This window comes from Alosa alosa, chromosome 11, assembly GCF_017589495.1.
Source record: "Alosa alosa isolate M-15738 ecotype Scorff River chromosome 11, AALO_Geno_1.1, whole genome shotgun sequence".
Taxonomy (NCBI): domain Eukaryota; kingdom Metazoa; phylum Chordata; class Actinopteri; order Clupeiformes; family Clupeidae; genus Alosa; species Alosa alosa.
In genome coordinates, this window is record NC_063199.1 from 10,166,455 (window position 1) to 10,185,936 (window position 19,482).

Below are 19,482 nucleotides of genomic sequence, written 5' to 3' on the forward strand. Positions count from 1 at the left end.
TTTTGATGGTGTTGTGAAACCCTATGCTATATTTACCATGCCAGCTTGCTCATCTCAATCTATATTTTTCTCTGTTAACAATGAGCTGCTTAGAGAAGAGTGAAGATTTAAATGTATATCCTTAATTGACATGAGCAATTGAATGCTTTTAACATACAGGGAGCTCTGACTTAGTGTGTGATGTCGTTAAGCACTGCAGCTCACAACTAAGCCACAGACATGAATAAATGATGACGGACTATTAAGAGGGCTGTTAATGTTTTATTATTTCAAACTGCTATATAAAAATATTACAATAAAACCAGAGGCTTCGCTGTGGCGCCCCATGTACTGGAGTGGCATACCAAAATAACATATGGTTCTTTACTGTAACAGGAAACATCAAACTAGTCCTGCTCCAAATGGCTCCACATGAATTAATAAATGTGGTAGTGTGTAAGTGACTCGAAAAGCACTAAAATATGAGATCTAAAAGAGGCACATATGGATACAGGATACGGTCACTCTGAATGAGGAAAAAAAAAAAAAAAAAAAACGTTATGTTGCTGACTAGGCCTTACGACATGGGACAAGAGATAGAAATACAGTTTATCTGTGGCATGTCCACCGAAGGAGTCATCCATCACGACAGCAGCGACTCCCCAGCAGTAAATCTCTCCATGGAAGCCCCCCTGGGCCCACCCCTCTGTCCATGGCAGCCTGCCCAGCGTAAGTGCTCTTGAGTGGACCTACTCGAACCCCAAAAGGTCAGCTCCGCCTGGAGGAGCCAGCCCCGGAGCCCGCAGAGCCGAGAGGGAAGGATTGATTTCAGGCAGGGGAGCAGGAGAGAGGCAGTCCAGGGGTCAGGCTGCTCCAGTCCAAAGAAAAGTGGTTGTGTGGAGAAATCAGGTTGGAGATGGACAGGGGAAGCTGGGAGGGAATAAGAGCCAAGGGCTTCTTCCTCCTCCACTATAGCTTCTCAGATTAGCTGCGACTCCCTGACTGTCAGCCTGGGATTCTGTTCATCCTGGGCCTCCTGGGGAGACAGCATCCTTTCAGTATCAAAAAAAAGAGAAGAAAAAAAGATAGAGATTATGTAGGTTAATCATTTTCAGGGAGGGATGGAACAAAAATAGCATATCAAGAAAATGTTTTTTTTTTAAAAATACAATTTAAAAGGCGTAATTTGCGCAGCTGTGTTGCATCTTTGTTACGGCAGAACGCATGAATCAAAACTCAGCGACAGAATGTGTGCGCGCGCATGGAGGGTGCACAAACAGAGATTAAGAGACGGAGATGGAGAGAAGACGTTGACTTAGAAGAGAAAGTTTACCTGCTTTTTTCACAATCAACTAAACTCAAGTATAGCTACATCATAACACAGCACGGAGATAAGCATCCTACCCTTTACTGCTGAAAGCACGGCTGTCCTAACTTAAAGCTATTCAAGGGGATAAAAATAAATGAAAAAGAATCAGTTCTTTTTAACTCTTCCCTCAGAGAAGAGGGAAAACAAAACCAGGGCGCACGTTAAAAGCCTGAGATGTCTGGAATGGCTTCCTCCTTCCTAAGGCCTTAAGAGCACTTTACCGTCTCTTCGCCGGATATGTGGCACCGAGCCCTGAATGGAGTTGCATTTCTGATGTTCGAAAAGCCACCGCTGCGTTGCAGACTGAGTGCCACTCGCTGGTTTTTGTGGCGCTGCCTAAAAAAAAAAAAAAAAACCACACTTTTTTAGAAGGAGGGAACGTGTAAAAAAAACCCTCGATCCTGTCTACATTATTGAGAAGAAGTGCAATGTGTACACAACAGTGTAAGGACAACGGAGGCTTTATTTGCAAGTCGCTCATTAAAGCCTAAGTATGGCCTAGGGGGAGAAAGAGAGTGGGGGGTGCTCTCAGAGAGAATACGCAAAGGGTGGCTCAGGATGTCTTGAGGTGCAGGAGATGTTGCTGAAGCCAGAGGTTTGTGAGCAGAATAGGTTTTATATGCTATGATACTGGGAGGCTTAGTGTTGATGAATTCCCATTATAAAATCAGCTCAGTAGTGGGACAAAAACAGAGGATAAACTTGCATAAGTTTATAACAAGCTGAGGGCATGTCACTAAGCCCTTATGGCAGTAATATTAGGCCATGTTATGAAATGGCTATGACTTCATCCTAAGTTAAAATCACATCATTTTTAACATTATAGTCATGCACAGATTGATATGTAGCAGTTTCCGGCGATGGTTTTAGCCATATTTAAGCACATTTAACACAAACGGCACCGAGATCCCATCTGACGACATACAGCGACTGCGAGATCATTTTCTGCTCTGTTGAGTGGACACAATATGGGCTCTGGAGAGACTCAACAACAACACACGCATGCACTCAGATTAAAACTCTTACTGCCACAATGGACACCCCCCCCCCCCCACCCCCCGCAAAGCAATTCAGCTCTTCCATACGTAAAAACTATTCTGCCACAACTGCAGCCCCCCCTCACCATTCAGCCTCCCACCCCCTCCACTACCCATCATAAATACCACTTCTCTCTGGGATGAAGGAGTCTGTGGTCTGTCAGGAGCGGTTTGCAGCATGTGCAACAGCTGCTGCTCATCGCTATGGCCCTCCGCCTCCACCCCTACGGTCAGCCTCTCCATTTGTGCGGACGGAGATTACCCTGAAGAGTTTATCCACGCTGGATTTAGCCGCGTGTTGGTGCTGCGAGGCGCTAAGGCCAAACTGAGGTCCTTTGAGGGCTCTGGCTGAGGTCGGACAATGGAGCTTTCTGCCCGGCTCCAGGCATGAGTGGAGAGCAGCTTCAGTGGCAGTGGCAGCAGTGGTAGCGGCAGCAGGTACGGCGTGGCCCACAGAGGCACCAGTGCTGCCATGGTAATCCTGACTGGCAGGAGACTGCCCAGGCCAGCGCCGCACATCTCTCACGGGTTGTAAAGAGATTGAGGGGAGGAGGGGAAGGGGGAGGGGGGGTGGGGTTGTGATTACCGAGCAGGGGCTGATAGAAATGACATCAAACGTCTAATACCAAGGTCACTGGAGACCGGGACGGGAAACAGCCATGATATCATGCCCTTCTTTCCCTCGAACTTCTCCTACCTTTCTCTCTTACTCTTGCCAAGTGTGAACATCCAGTGGAAGAAAAAAAGTAAGAAAATAAAATAAAATAAAAAACCTAGAGTTGAGGCTAAGAGAACACTGTGATTGCTACATATATTTGGCTGTTTATTATAACACTCTTCAGCAAAAAAATATTGATGTGTGCATTTATAGTGGCAGTGAGATTTTTGCTTTCAGCTTTTAGCATGAGGCACTCAGGATTCAATTATTTTTGTTGTTGCCGCTGTCCATATAATTAGAAAAACTGCACCGTGACTGTGCATTGGAAAGCTATTAAGGTTATATGGTTAAAAAGATCAAACTGCTTGAGTAATTGCAATTGCACTGTGGCTTCTTGCACTCTCCTTCAATTACTGAGACCTTTGTTCCAGCACACAACTACAGGTACAATGACGTCCAAAGGCACTGGAGTGTATCTCTCCGACGATAGGTAAACAATTCACCTAGCTGTTGACAAAGGTGCCTTTGTGAGCTGCGCATACAGTGCAACACTGGCGAGAGTGTTGCCTGGATGTGAATGCACGTGAGAATGAGCGAGAGCAGTGACTCCAGGGCAAGGCAGAGGCAAGGAGCTATAGAGGAGCTCTAAGAGAGCCAGATATTAGATTTCTCACTCTGATATCAGCCCTGAGGAAGCTTGTCGGATCACAATCGGACGACGGGAAAGCACGTCCTCGGGGAGGTCAGGCTAACGTTATTTCATTGGTATGTACACTTGTGAAGACATTCGTGTTTAGAATGGTCTGAGGTTACTGGGAGCTCATTTAGGTTTAATGTGGTCCCAAGGAGACACAATTGAATTAGTGGCCTTTGTGAACCCAACAAGGGCCCTCGAGAAGTAGTCTATAACGTCAGACAAAGCAAGCAATTATTGTCTCTGTGCCTGAGCGGACATATGCATTATTCAAATGTAATTAAACGACAGGGAGACGGCGAAACCAAAGAGCAGAAGTTTTTTTTTTCCCAGAGAACGAAAGGAAAGAATTCCTATTGGAAGAACATAGAACATAACGTTCCACAAACTAACAGGGAGTTCCAGATCAAGTACTCAACATCAACAACAACACATCACATTTATATAGCGCTTATATAAGACACTAAACATCAACATCAAACAGACAGGACTAAAGCTAAAACTAATAACCAAACATCACTGACAGACAAAATTATTTTGACTCAACGGTGGTCTCCTGTTTTGATTAGAATAAACATTGAGTCTGAGTGTATCGGTCAGTCCTGAGGTGATTTCCCTCTCTTGGCGTCTAAGGGGAGGGTGGGTTTTATGGAGGTGAGCAGGGAACAGGTGTGGAGGGAGTGGGATTCTCCCAGGAACGCAGGGAACGCTTGGGGAGGAAACTACTGTGCCGCTGCTACACTGTCTTGTGGCCTGGGGTCAAGACTTGGATCACATGCAGGACAAACAAGTGGGTGTGATATTCAACATGCCCAGCTATTGGGAAATGTTTGCTCTCCTCACGTGTGGAGTTAAAAAGTATCAGTGAGAAGCCAAAGTCCTCCAAGACGAGGCTACTCTATTCTTCTCCCCTCCACACACTTGGACACTGATGTCATTCTCCATTCTGTCTACGAACGGCTGAATGGCGACAACTAAATATGAAGGTGGTTTACTGTTGCGGCAAGTGACTGTGGAAAAAAAACAAAAGTCAAAAGAGGAACAATGGTGGGAAAAGAAGCAATGATGTGTTAGTGTCTCTCTCGTCCTGGATGATTTGAAGAGATCGCCTCCACCCACACACACGCAAAACAGAAGTCTAGCGCTGGGAAAGCAGGATTGTCATCATGAATAAGTAAAGGCTACAGCGCAGAAGGATTGTGTGTCGCAGGAGTGTGGGTCTTGTTGTTCTTACGTTTGGGCAGACTGCCCAGGAATCCACTCCTGCATGTTTATTTCATGTGCCGTTTGTAACACAAATATTCCCACGGAGAGCAACTGGCCCTTCATTTTTCAAGAGGATGAAACGATTAGCACTGTGATCATAGCCAGCTCACCCCTACCCCGCCCCTTCCCCCACTCCCTGTGCACTTACATAACCCCTTACACCTGTACAATGGTGTTAGGAATGCTTGGCCTAGCTTACCCTTTCAATCCAAGCGGCACATTTGTTGCCAGAGATCCCAAGAGTGGCTCACACACCGTACAGCTGTGCAGGCTCGTTCATATCAGTAGAGTGCCTGCTCCGCCAGCTATGCAGTAATCTGTCCCCCCTCTGTTACCCAGGAGGGTCTCCTCTCCGAGAGCTCCCAGGCCGACACATCAAACGCTGGGCACCAGATCACGCGGTGGGCACTCAGACACTCACCGAACACACATGGCCATGCAGGCGCTTTTCCACCAAAAAAGCGTCTCATCCCAACATACCACTGTGCCATGCACTCCAGAGGTTCTCTCAGGCCCCTCACTGCCTCACTAGTCCCATCTATCTACAGAGAACAAAGACCAACTAAAACAGGGATGTCATTTTGTCATTTGTAGAGTTCCAAAACAGACCCTGTTTGGAATTTTCAGACCAGAATTTTTAATTGAACAGGGTCCTGAATAGAGTTCTGTGAAAAATTAGGCAGAACTTTCGGGTTCTTGTAAAATCTATTTATAGTGTCACATAACAAGCTATTTGAATGTAAGAGAGTGGTTATGGCATTTACACACCCAACAAATGACTAACTGTTCTACAATGCACATACACCACAGACTACGCATGTCAGTGCTATGAATAATTTCATGAACATTCTAATATGCAGTCAGCAGATTGCTAGGCGTCCATAATTATGTGCAATCAAAAATATTCAGCTGTGGAAAATTACTGGATAGACTCGTTTTCATGGAAGGGGAAAGGATCACCATGTTCTCGGCGAGTTGTCAGAAATTTCAACAACAAATTGTCCCAACAGTAAAAAGCCCTTGAAGGACTGACAAAACTTTTCTGAATTTTGACTCAAGAGCTCAGAGGTCTCACTGGAGATTCTTCTTCACAGTAGAAGAGAGGAGTGTCCTCCTTCCACCCGTACGCCCATAACACCCGTTACATCACCATGCTCCATACGGCTCATTTCAGAAGGGCAGAAAGGCCATGGGAGCAGACCGCTACACCGGCCACCTGCCTTCTCATCCGGAGTGACTCATCTCCCCCGGTCAGGGCCGGAGGGCCGGCGTTTTTTTCCGTGGAGGTGGCATTTAAAATGTCAGGCAGGCTCCAGGGGATGGATGGAAGGGAGACAGGGAAAGTATAAATATAAAGCTGATGCAGTGACGAGCTGCTCTTTACGAGTGCCCCCCCCCTGCGCCGTCACTTCCTTCTACACCCCTCAGCTTTTCCGGCCCGCGTTGAGGTGGAGGTGGAGGGAGGTGAATGAAGTCTCTGGAGCTGCAGGGGCGGGGAGGGGGGAGTGGGGGGATGCAGGTGGGGCTCAAGACTATTTTTAATTTGTCACTGCTCATCCTCACATCCGGACCAGATCATGGAAAAAAAAAGGATCCTTTTCGTACAAATTCAAATATAGCTTCTTACTAAACATGCTGATTTACAGTACACTTTGACTAGAGAAATAGGCAAGCTTGTTCTTATGTATAATTTCTACATTTAGAAGCTATGTTCATTTATGTGCCAGACCGCTTGAGGAAAAGCTTTCCGGAATATCTGGGGAAGGATAAATCAGCGGACTCCTTTTAATATGAACTGGGGCCTTCTCTTCCATAGCCACAAAGTCTAAGCCACTCTTAAGCATTCAAACATTAGTTTTTACAGAACACATTTTTTTCGGGCTGTTAGTTACCAAGCTAATAATTTTGGTTTGGCTGCACCCTCCATAAAGATATAGAGAAAAACCATCTACTGTTTTGATATGTGTAGCATGCACTACTCTAATTAACCATAGGATTTTCTTCACATGAATCAGTGGCACAAGATCTGAAGTCTAACAGAGGCAAGTTCTTCTTATTGAGTATTGAATGAAAGGTTCTCTCTCACTCACTCCTTTCCCCTAATAATTTAGTTAAGTATAAAGATGCTCTTCAGTCTTTTATGAACCGAAAGCCTTGACAGAAAGATCACAGGGGAGGGGGAAAAACCTCCCTTATTGGTTCCATTACTGCTCAGTTTTCTTAACAACATAATATTCTCAGTCTCCAAAAACCTCTCATCAGCTAGCTTATTAGGCACGGGTGTGGGAAATATCCGTCCAATTAAAAAGTCATTACAATCACCTTGCTGTCAACACTAAAAAATCTGCCAACCCAAAATTGGCCATCCTAATCCGGCAAACAAAATGACTAGAAGGCCTTTACATCATCCCTCAAGACATCTATCTGCACCTTGATCACAGGAGATCAGAGGAAGATGACAGAAGCCTCATGTTTTGATTTGTGACTCGTGCCAACAACAACTGCAGTTTCGGTTTATGCTTACTTTATGGTCCTAGTAGATGCTTTTGTCCAAAGCGACTTACATTAAAACGATCAGTTTATAGTAAAAGTCATATTGCCTAAATTTAACAACTAAATGAAAAAAGTTCACTGTTTAAGGCAGTCTGACCCTTTGAAAATTGCATCTAAAAACATTCAGATCAAAAACATTGTTTGTCTGTGTTTGCATCTGTTAGACATGTTTAATTAAAACTGTACAGTACAAAGAGTGGAGTGTTTATAGGATAGGGTCTTCATCTAGATCTTGTGCATGTGTGAAATAGATCTTATGTGATCTTGTGTGAGTGTTCATGTGTGTGTAATACTGACCCAGCATGGGTCATTTAGTACCTGTAATGTCCTGTCGTAGATCGTGCTGGTTGGGGGCTCTCAGTGCTGGTGAGTAGGGGTCTGTGTGAAGAGTTACGGGGGGAACCCATGGGACAGAGCTGAAGGGACCTCCTTCTGAGAGCCTTGTGGACGCTCCTCTGACGGGCCCCTCTCCCTGCGGGCCCTGACTTCAGCCTCCTGAGGCCTGGCTCTGAGCTGTGGAAACACACACACACACACACACATTGCCAATTAAGGCATTGTAAGACTCTACACCCTAACTCAGCAACTCAGAATGATTACGTCAGAAGACCTACAGAGTTAGTTGAAATCTGGTGAGGTACTTTGCTGTGAGACAGGATAGGTGTGGGTAAATACCCATAAAACTGTCAACATTAAAAACCCCAAGTGGGATGAACAAGGTGTACAAAAAAAAAAGCAAACCGACAGATGACTTCAACACCCTGGCCTGAATCACACACACAAATAAAAGAAAAAAATGCTGGGAACACTCCTAAATAATCCTCCTAAAAACACATAGACACGTACACACATGCGCGCACACACACACACACCCCTGTAGTGCTGTTGATAAATGTCATAAACATGAGCGGGTTGATTTATCCCCACATCACAGGAAGCACCTGTGGGAGCCGAGGTGAGATATCATCAGATCCCTGTTTACAGACGAGGCCTCACTGCCCTGAGGGGAATGGCTGGGTGGGTCATGCTTCATTCAAATACTCACACAGGTACCCACAATCCACTGACAAACAAAAAAATTGCACATACATGTACAACCAGCCATGAAGGAAATAAGGCAGAGAAAACTACTATGCTGAAATTACGAAACTATAAACTACTAAACTGAAACTACCACTGAGTTACTTTCCAATGGCAGTAGACAGTTCACTTAAAAAAAAAAAAAAAAACACAACATGTGTGGGTTCCTCTTTGCAACCCTGCACATATAGACTACTACAATTACAGGACAATGGGTAAGAAAGAGGTAGAACAGCCACATAAAAAAGAAAAGTTTGCATTTTCTAAGAATAATACAAAACTACCTAAATGTGGTTAGATTTTCTTAAAACAAGTAAGAATAATTATGTTATTTGAAGGATCTACCCAATTATTTAGCATTTAGCCTTTCCTGTGAGCTTGTCCAAATGGCAGGGATTCTTGAGTTTAATGGGTGAAATGTTACGCGTCACTATGATATTCAGTCTGATGGCATGAGACATGAAGGGGCCACTGACCTTTACCCTCAGGCTTCCGCTCACAGACCCACCCCTGGGCAAGAAGAATGGCCAGTGTGTTGTTGTCGTAGACGGGCCCGACCCAATCAAATGCCTTAGTTACCTTCAATTAATATCAGACAAAAAAGAAAGGCCCCATGTGTTGGCCCGGTGGGGGCACTTAATAAACACCTGACAATACCTCCCGGGTGACAAGGCTCTGCCCTGAAATATCAGGGGTCTTTCACTCTCCAAGGTAGACAAAAAAACACCAGGTTCCTCTTTGTAAAACCCCTACCCCACCCCAACCCCTTCCCCCAAATCTTGTCAAATTAGAATAATCCATTCGGTGGCCTTGGTGACCCAGCCTCATTTGGGCGATTTCTGCCACTTGACACTAATGCGGGACCTGCCTGGAATGACTGGCATGTGGACGCTCCCCTGGCCCCGGCACAAAGGCACACAGTCTCCTCCGCATGTGAGGCGGGCTCTCCTTGCCAAACCCCGCCAGTCCTCATCCAAATTCAACAAGTGTCCCAAACGTGTCTGAATGCAGAGAATGTATCACGTTTAATGGGAAGCAACTGAACTAGCCACGCTCCGCCACGGGTTGATAACCAACACATTAAATTCAATTTAAAGTACCTAAAGTACAATTGTCTACTGAGATCATATGATATTTTATTTCCCAAAACAAAGGCACATAATTGCAGTTAAAACGTTGCACTACTGTAATTTGCATAACCTGCGGTTTATACACAATACAGCTACTGGAAATTCTGTGTAATAACTTCCGTAATGATCTTTAGAAAAGACCTAATTACTTCCCCATCACACCAATACTAGTATAAACACTAGTAGTACTAATACAGTCTGAACTTGCAAGAAATCTCTATATTTTCTCTCAAGGTAAACTGAAGCTGAAGAATGCTAGTTTGTGTGAAAATGTTAGCTGAAGTACTCTCCATTCTTTGTTAAACATTTCGCTGGAATACAGTGTTCTTCATGCGAGTGCTATGACAACAGCAAAATGTCATTTCAAAAGGGTGATGTGGCCTCTGTGGTTTACCAGAGTGGTTGGCTGAATGGGGGATGTGGGCCTTCATTCACACACTCTAATCGGCACGTTTTACAAATGCGGTCCTGTGCTCACATTCACCAGGGGAACAATTAATAGGTAGCACCCTATCAGATTGAATGAAGTAGAGTGCATAACCCATGAGGAGTACAACTAATAGGTGACACCTAAGAAATACCCTCCTGTCATGAAGGGCATACTTTGTGAAGTATTTCAGTTATGCAATGTGGTCTGAAAACAACTCCACTCCATTAAACAGCAGTGACGCTTTAAGAACCGGATTTTCTTGCACAGAAAACACAGGTGCGACAGTCTCATCACTAGGAGCCATTTAACTACTTTTACAGGCAAGCCTGACGTTTAAGTTAATTATTTGTGTATTGTCGACTCAAGCACAAATCCATAAATCGCTGCGACAGGCAACTGGAAACTATATGAAAAATGCACTGGATGCTTCTACAGTGGCCTCAGAAGCACACAGTACTTGGTACTGTAGCTCAATGGAAACACAGCAGTAAAAAAAGGCAGGCAACATTTGGCTGAATTAATATGTGCAGCTTCGGGAGGTTGGAGTGGAACAGCTGCTGGAGCCTTCAGCTGTTTTTTTTGTGATAATTACCCGATGACCTTTTTTAGCATACCACTGGGAGATAGTCATTAAATATGGAAACTATTCATTTTAATGAGGAAACATGTTAGGCTTCTTTTGCTCCAATGCACCGGGCATTTATGCGTACAATCAGGCACACAGACAAACACACAAACACGTAACACTTTTGACCGACCAGTCCTCGGTGGCACCAGCGTCTGATTCTTGGGAGGATGGGGCCTTTTTCCTGGACAGTGAGCGCAGGCAGGGTCCCTTCTGGCTCCTCCTCTTGGCTCTGATCTGCCAGTGAACCAAGACACGAGCATTATGCCCTCACTGCTACACTGCAGATCAAATGTCACGACAACAGGCACGCTCAACAACAAAAAATCCCTTTACACTTCTTGAAGCAACTGCTGTCGGTTTTTTGCCCCTCCTCGACAAAAAACCTGCCACTTTTTTGGTGTGTACACTAAAGAGATGCATTCTTGTGCAGGTTCAGAATGGCGGTGTGAAAAACAGCTCATCTCTCTGAAATCTTGGATTCTACTGCCAAAACTCCCCCCAGCCATTTCTTGACCTGCTTTTTCAACAGGAAAACAGGCAACTGGAAGTGAAATAGTGATGATATCCACACGCCCATGAAGCCAGATAAAGGCATTGTTTCCATACAATGGGTGCATAGGAGTCAGAGCAGTGAGTGTGTGTGTATGAGAGAGAGAGGGAGTGTATGTGAGTGAGTGTGAGAGTGAGAGATACAGAGAGAGAGAGAGATAGATAGCAAGAGAGAGAGAGAGATAGATAGATAGATAGCGAGAGAGAGAGAGAGAGAGAGAGAGAGAGAGAGAGAGAGAGAGTTGACTCTTGTGACAACTGAAGTTGGTTCACTTCAGGATGCCAGCTCATATGCCAGTGACATAACACATGTTTTCTACTCATTCACAAAAGAGCAGTACTTCTTATCCCTTTCCTAAGATCCCCTACCAGTTGGCCTCTGATTGAACATAGTACATTTAGGATCAGATTAGTCAGATAAATTAATTAATTATTCAGACACATTTGACAGAATCCCCCTGAGAAAGTGGATGTGGTGTAAAGGGCCCTGTATAAAGGGTACCTGTGCCTGGGGAAGGGAGGCCGAGACCCTGGTCTTGGAGGGCTGGGGTTCAGTGGAGCTGCTGGAGGATGAGCAGGACGGCTTTCCGCTGCCACTGGACTGGCCCACCACCACCAAGTACCGCCGGGCCACACGGAGCATCCGTGTAAACACGTTCTTGGTCACACTTCCCGTGGCCTCTACAGGAACAGAGGCCAAAGATGGAGCTTCAGAACATGTAGTGAGTACATTTACATTCATTCATTTACCTAATGCTTTTTATCCAAAGCAACTTACAAACACAGACATTCAAGTCTTTACATACAGTGCAAAACAATATAATAACTCCATACAACATGATAACTAATGACCCATGGTAACTATATATGCACTCTTCAGTTTGTTTTTTATCAGGAACATCTGTGGTAGTGCACAGCTTGACACTGAACATATGACACTGGAGGGTTTATTTCCATTCCAAAAACAGGACATTTTCACAGACCTCATGTTTGTGTGCTTTGTAATGCTCAGCTGTGACAAACTCTGTTTCTGCTACACGTCGTCTTTACACAGGTGGCTTTAACTCTTCTGCCTAAAGCTAAGATTACACAAGCTAGCAAAATCTATACAGTCCATACACATGTGCACGCACACGCACAAACTTGCTCAACAAGACCATATAACAGTAGTCCTGAAGACAAATTAAGTGACAAATGAATCACTCGTCATGGGACAATGCTCAATGTTGCTGCTAAATATCTTAAGCAGCTTGATATACGTATAAGGGCTTAGCATACCATATTCGGTCATGCGTATCTGGGCTCCAGGCCAAATCTAAAACATGCCCAAAATGCTATCACAGTTATACTGAATGTAAAATCTACAGGTATTAGTGCAGTCCAGTTGAGTGCGAAGATTTACATTCCCTTACTCTGAATAGAGGAGAGTGCACGCCTTGATAAGGTTTACTGCAGATGCAGCTCTTTCAGACAGTGCAACTTAGTATGACCAAAAACAAATAGCGCAACAGCCTACTTTACAAACATTTTGGTCAGTCAGACCTGAAGGTGAGCAGCAGCGTTGCACTATTTGTTCTTTTTCATAATAAATGCATTTCCTTACTCTGGAATGAAAACAAAGAAATGCATGATTTGCCATCTGTGTCAACTGTTTATCTGCCTGCCATCTTGTGGAATTGTAAGGCATTCCAGTGTATCAGTTACTAATAGAATTCCGATATAAACAATTGTAAATAGCAAATGTGAGAACTCTGCACATGGGGGATAATGTGGCTCATCAATCTCCCTTTCATAAAGTGATCCGCTGGCCAATCAGCCTGTGATGAACGTCCAAAACTAGTTTCATCCAACAGAGAGGCAAAGAGAACCCATTCACCCTTTGTTGGTTCCTTGGCTGCGAGTGCTGGTGTTTTGGCATCAGTCTTGTGGGCTTCGGGCTCTGCGGTCGGCAGAGATGTACAGTTGGGCTTCAAGTTCTCTGCAGAGGAGAATAGGAATGAGATTTTTGCTGACCTTTTAAATGGAGGAGATTAGCATGGTCAGAGCCACCGGGCATAATGTAGGTTAGGAGTACACAGACCCTTGAGTTGCCGATAGGGGAAAAAAAAATACAAATTAAAACCTGGGGATTGAGAAGACAAGGAGATAAATTACACACACTAGAAAAACCAGCATCACACGAGAACCCCAAACTGAACCTATTGTCAGTGTATTCGAGAATGGTTGCTAAAAGCCCACTGAAATCGCAGAGTAATCTGAGTCGTTCATCACTGATGGTTTGAGGCATTCAGCAATTGCAAGTATTGGCAAGCATTTGACATCCTTCACAGGGTTTTGTGTGAGTCATTTATCCACATGTCAAATAAAACACAAATCTTTGTTAACTCATTCTCACGGGTAACATTTCGCTGCAACCCACTCAGCTTCTTTTCTGAAAGACTGGATCTCAGCTGGATTTTCTGAGACAGTAGGGGTAAATAACTGGGGCAGAGTATTGATCTGCCAGGGCAGAGGGCAAACAGTGGGTTTGCCAGGCTATAATTTGCTCTGTGAGAGGACCGTTAATGGAGTGAAACACCGCGGACTTCCCACTGGCATCTGTTTCAAAGAGGGGGAGCCAAACAGATTAACAGATGATGCAAAACCGAAGGATCACCCCCACAGTCTAATGCAATAATAACAAAGCTGCAATTCTGAAGAGGGATCATAGATAATCCGCTGACGACAGTGAAGATTTTCAAAGGAGGAGGAGCTTTTGGTTTTGTTCATCAGTATTTCCTTCAGGGGGAGGCAGTGTTTGGCAGCTTGCTATGATGAGCACACAGAAACAAAAGGTGAACTTGAAACACTAAACTATCCCATTAGGTATTCATACGTAGCTAATCACTTCAGCTGTACGGTAATCAAGGCTTGATGTCAGGCAAAATGCACTACACTGCAGGCAAAGGTTAAAAAACACATTTGGGCCGAACATGTTTTCGCTGCATAACACTTTTACACAAGAGTCCTCCTACATCCCTTTGTCTTTCTTCCTCAAAACAGAGGTGCTGAAAAGTGTTCCATGTATGAGACAGTCTAATGATATATGTTTAGGGAAGGAAGGTGGGGATTGATATCAGTTTCAGGCCGGACAGGTCTGGAGGTGTCGGTGCGTTTGGCTGCAGGTCATGTTCAGAGGGGCCGTTCTCCTGTATGACTCAAGCCCTAATGACAGCTTCCTTCCCAGCGTATGGATGACAGACGACACTCAGACCCTGACCCGTCACCAGGACCATGACGCGTGGCTCCAGGAGTTGCGGTACTTTGAATGCCCTTGGATAGCCTATGTGGGGACTTCCCGCTGGGATGTGCCTCTCAAGGACACTGTTTATCTATGATTCATGGCCCCTGGTCACAACAGTCCTTCATCATCTTTATGAGGTCCAGGGGTTAGTCACTCTGGGTAACTTCAGGTGGCCCTGTACTGGACCTATGGGATATTTCAATTGAAATCTACTTTGGCAAGACGGGCATTCAGGAAACATCCGGTCGAGGTTGAACTTTGTTAAACTGTATCACCACCAGTCAGGGTCCTCATGTAAATTATGTACAAAAGAACCCATTCCCCTCTACACAAACTGTGAAGAAGCACGCCAATGATAGTATCCGGACGTCAACATTGTTCATTTCCCTTTCAGCGACAAGTCATCAAGTCATGTTCTCAAGACAGATGTCCTCATGAAGCCTTTCGAGTGTTTTGTAGAGTATATACATATACTAAAACTCCACTGTACAATAGAGACAGTAGAAGATAAGAAAAACTAAATACAAAATATACTATATAAATTAAATAAAAAAAATCCACAGTGTGCTTAAAGATGATCAAGCATGAGGCGCTTGCAGTGACAGGGCCGGGACTGGGCCTGTAATACTGTGTGCATGGTAAGGTGGTCAAGAGAGTGAGTGTCATGGTGAAGGTGCAAAAAGTAGTCCAACAGTGCAAGAATAAGGTCTAGAGACCAGCATAAATAAATATGGACAAATAGGAGAGTAATGTATAATGTAGACAAGGTAATATAAAAACTATATCAGTGCAAGAATAGGTTGAGGTAATAGGGTTACAGCCATTCAGTATTGTAGCAGAAGCCATTAGCTAATATAGCATGACATTATATATATTATATATATATATATATATATATATATATATATATATATATATATATATATATATATATATATATATATATATATATATATATATATATATATATATATATATACATACATATATATATATATATATATATATATATATATATATATATATATATATATATATATACATACATACATACATACATACATACATACATACATACATACATACATACATACATATATATATATATATATATATATATATATATAGGAAGTCAGTGGACAGACTTTTTTAAAGATGTGAGTTGCCAACACAGCATTTCTTTCAGAAGCACACCTGCTTTCTTGCTTCCTACCATTAGCCCTCTGTTCTTCTGGCCCTTGTGAATTCAAAGGATGTCTCTGAAACGCCCCCAGGTCACTATGCGGACCACGGAAAAGGCCTCACACACCACTGACTAGACAAACCCTGAATCAACTTCTAGCGAAATTGCTGACAAAGTTCTTCCACCCAAAGTGAGATGCAACAACTTCAGGGGTGGTTCATTATATTATTTTTGTGGGGGTTTTGGCAGGAGAGTTTGCATTCCCTTCCAAGTAAACCTCAAGAGGATCAGTTCCAACGCTGGTTCTTTGTTACTTGCTTTGTTGCAGCTTGGTAAATCTCAAAGGGCTGCATGGATTTCCTATAAGTCTTCAACAATTAGAAAAGTCAAAAAGCGAGAGAACATCTCACTGTTGTACCTTGTAATTCTAAGTCACTGATAAATCTTCATAACTCTCCTTGTTGCGATCTCTACCTGTGTTGTGCCAGTGAAGACAAATTAACTCTTGACAAGCTGTCACTGTGGCATTCACCCAAAGGAAAAAAGTGAGTCTATCCAGACAAAAGAGAGCCATCTCACAACTCAAGTAATTTCTCTTTATCTCTCACAGAGGAATGCAATGACAGTATGGGGACGACAATGGGCCTGGCCTCTGGGCACAGATCAGGCCTTCACGTAAGCCTGACAACTTCAAACACCCGATCCAGCCGTATTCTCCTGTGTGGCATCGAATGTATCTTTGGCTGGGCAGAACGGTCTTTGCCAGGTCCACAGGTCAGGAGATGAGGATAAATTATCCAGCACACTACGGGTACCAGGGCCGTCGTTAGGTACCACATATTAGCATACCAAACCTCATCAGTCACATCAACCCTTGTTTGGCTCCCTGGAGTATGTTGAAGGAGAAAGAGATTTAAGATAAAATGGAAAATCCCACTGCTTTGGATGACATTGGACAAGGCTGCACTGTAACTTGCTTGTCAAGACAATAACAATACACCCCTCCAAAATTGCCTCTTAAGATGTGATGGAAAGAGGTTAGACTTGATTACCCTTACTCCGACTATTACTCATGCTAGTTGGCAGTTAATATGAGACTGTGGGATTATAAGGGACTGCAACCTGTATTTACCTACTGGGTCACAGTCAGGGTTAACGTACACACACACACTCACTCAGTCAGTCAGTGGAGCTGTGTGAACTTGCATCCATCTTATCAGGAGCTCATCTCAACCAAACATCAAAGACAGCGTTTCGCTTCAAAGAATCAGCGCACTTTCAGATCAGAACACAGGAGATCTCTTTCCACAATTGCACCCTGTGGGAAGGCTGATGGAGAGACAAGCGCGCACACACACACCCACACTGCATGGCAGAAAAGGCACAGGAGACTGACTCATTCTGCTGTGGCGAAGCTGAAACAGTGCTAGGGTTCCTTTCGCGTTCCCAAACACAGGAGTCCAATCTCACCTCCGCAGGTTTCCTGAAAGCCGACGAATGGAAGCAAGGAAACGACCTGGCAGATAACAGGCGAGTACAGCTAATGAAAGCACTTGCCGCACAAAGATAAGGTCACCGGGTTCATCAGGTGCTTTTTCGGCTGCTGGTGAGAAAGCCCGAGCTGTGAAATCAAGCGTCAGCATGACATCAAGTCTGTGAAGTTTAAGAACCCCTTTGCAAATCAAGGCCCCGCAATCTTTATCGTGTTCCATAAAAGAAAGCAAACAAAGCTAGCCGCTGCCGATTAGCAGTCCAGTAAGGGTGGTGGACATTTCGGCCGGGCCAAAGAAGAAGGCCAGAGGGCAACCTCTAGAGGAAAGCTGATAAAATGGAGGGAAAACAAGAGCTAATGACCAAACAGGGCCAGAGCCGAGAAACACTGGGGCTCAGGGACACGGTCTGTCCCAACACAAAAGAACTTGCTGACGGCATGCCTGCTTTCTACGATCCTTTTGAAGTGTCTGCCAAACCATTCCTGGGTAATATATCAAAATACAAAAAATGCCTTAGCAGTGGGGAGAAATATTACTGTAGAAATAAAGCTGTTCAAATAACTTAATGCTCACTGGAATGGAAACGTTCTTGTATTGCTTAGGTTTGCTCAGTTGTGTGAGTTATGGCATTTTCCTTACAATGCCTGGGATTTCCTTTCATAACAATGTTTTCCTAGTGCCAAGTGCTTAAGAATAAACTGGTGATTAACCAGAAAAGATTGAATAGTCTCCTCCATCTTTGGCATTTAAAAGTAATAGCCTTTGTGGATAAACCCTCCTCTTAAGCCAAAGAAAAACAAGAGGATTTAAGACTCCATTGCGCACGCAGCCCATTAAATTATAGTTCAAAGACAAATACAGATGGGACCTTCTGTTTGGACATCCGGTTCACGCATTTAACATTCATGTCAATTTGATAAGATTCAGATGCAGTCAACCATGACTTACTAGGATGAGTTATCATGTCAGCCCAAAAAAGGATTCATAGCTACAGGGAAGAACTGCCGTGTCCTAAAACAAAATATTACTACACCTAATTACTCCATGTTGAGAACAGAACAAATTGGCTGATAATTCTAATACAAAGCCAGCACATAACTCTCTCAAGCATGCACAGTTGCAACATGTGTGGGGGCTGGAGGAAGAAGACACACTCATTTACAGCAGCTAACCAGGTGCCCTGAGAGTGCCTGCGGGGCTTAATTCACAGCAATCACAGGGTGAGCCGGGCAGCTGCGAAACCCTGACACCTCCGGGTCCACCCAGGGTCAGGGCTCCTAACAGTACTCATTAAGAAATGTAAGGACACCACAGAGGGAGTGAGAGAGGGAGAGAGGAGAGAGAGAGAGAAAAAAGAGTGAAGGAGAGAGAGAAAGAGATTACAGAGGGAAGCCACAGCCAGTGGTCAGACAGGCCATTTCATCTAATCAAGCACGGTATCTCTCACACTGTAGCCACAAACAGCTTAGTAAGACACTATTTTTGGGTGTGTACCACACACACACACACACACACACAAAACACTCATTTCACGGCTAGCTGAAACCTGTAGAATAGATATAAGGCATACTTTAGAAAGATACGTCTGAGACCCAAGTAAATGAGTGATTACCAACCACTTGGGTTTACCTGGGCATTAAGGTTTAATTGTAGACCTTGTCCATAATTTCAGAGGGGGCGAATGCAGAGAAAGAAAGACATGTTGCTGCAGGAGGTGAACAGACCACACAGCAGGAAGGTAACAAACTGCGTAAGGAAACGTTCTTTCGAGTAAACTTCGGTCTTATTGGTCAAGAAACAGCTTGTTGATTATAAAGGGGGAAAAAAAGGCTTCAAATGGTTAGAATTAAAAAGTAAAAATAGAATACTTTGGATGGTTTCAATAACTTAACCTACACAGTATAGCTGAAAACTTTAACATTAAGTATATGTAGAATGCAACACTGATAAGAAAATGGCAAAAATGAAAAATGACAAGTTTCATCATTGGGCAATGTTAACGTAACGTAACCCATCTGGAAGTGTATATCAAAAGACATTATTTATCAACTTTCCATTCCATTGTTTGGCCTGGCCGGCAAGGTGTTTGAGAAGCAAACACATTTCAAAAGCTAGTCCTATCTGAACCTGCTGAACTCAAGCATAATCAG

The 19,482-nt window shown here is 43.9% G+C and overlaps 1 protein-coding gene across 4 annotated transcripts in view; it reads right to left on the reverse strand.

Moving 5' to 3' along the window:
• Window positions 1–248: 248 nt before the first annotated feature.
• The window catches only part of si:ch211-266k8.4 (TBC1 domain family member 10A), a 38,283-nt gene continuing 19,049 nt past the window's right edge, over window positions 249–19,482 (reverse strand). For 2 of the 4 annotated variants that reach the window (XM_048257032.1, XM_048257031.1), the window contains 6 exons: window positions 13,250–13,351; window positions 11,876–12,054; window positions 10,955–11,058; window positions 7,875–8,069; window positions 1,570–1,684; window positions 249–1,031 (listed from right to left, as the gene is read on the reverse strand). In XM_048257032.1, the coding sequence (XP_048112989.1) occupies window positions 1,002–1,031; window positions 1,570–1,684; window positions 7,875–8,069; window positions 10,955–11,058; window positions 11,876–12,054; window positions 13,250–13,351 (725 nt within the window). In that variant the 3' untranslated portion in view covers window positions 249–1,001. The remainder of the gene's footprint in view (window positions 1,032–1,569; window positions 1,685–7,874; window positions 8,070–10,954; window positions 11,059–11,875; window positions 12,055–13,249; window positions 13,352–19,482) is intronic. The other 2 variants (XR_007195049.1, XM_048257033.1) reach the window with 2 other exon arrangements.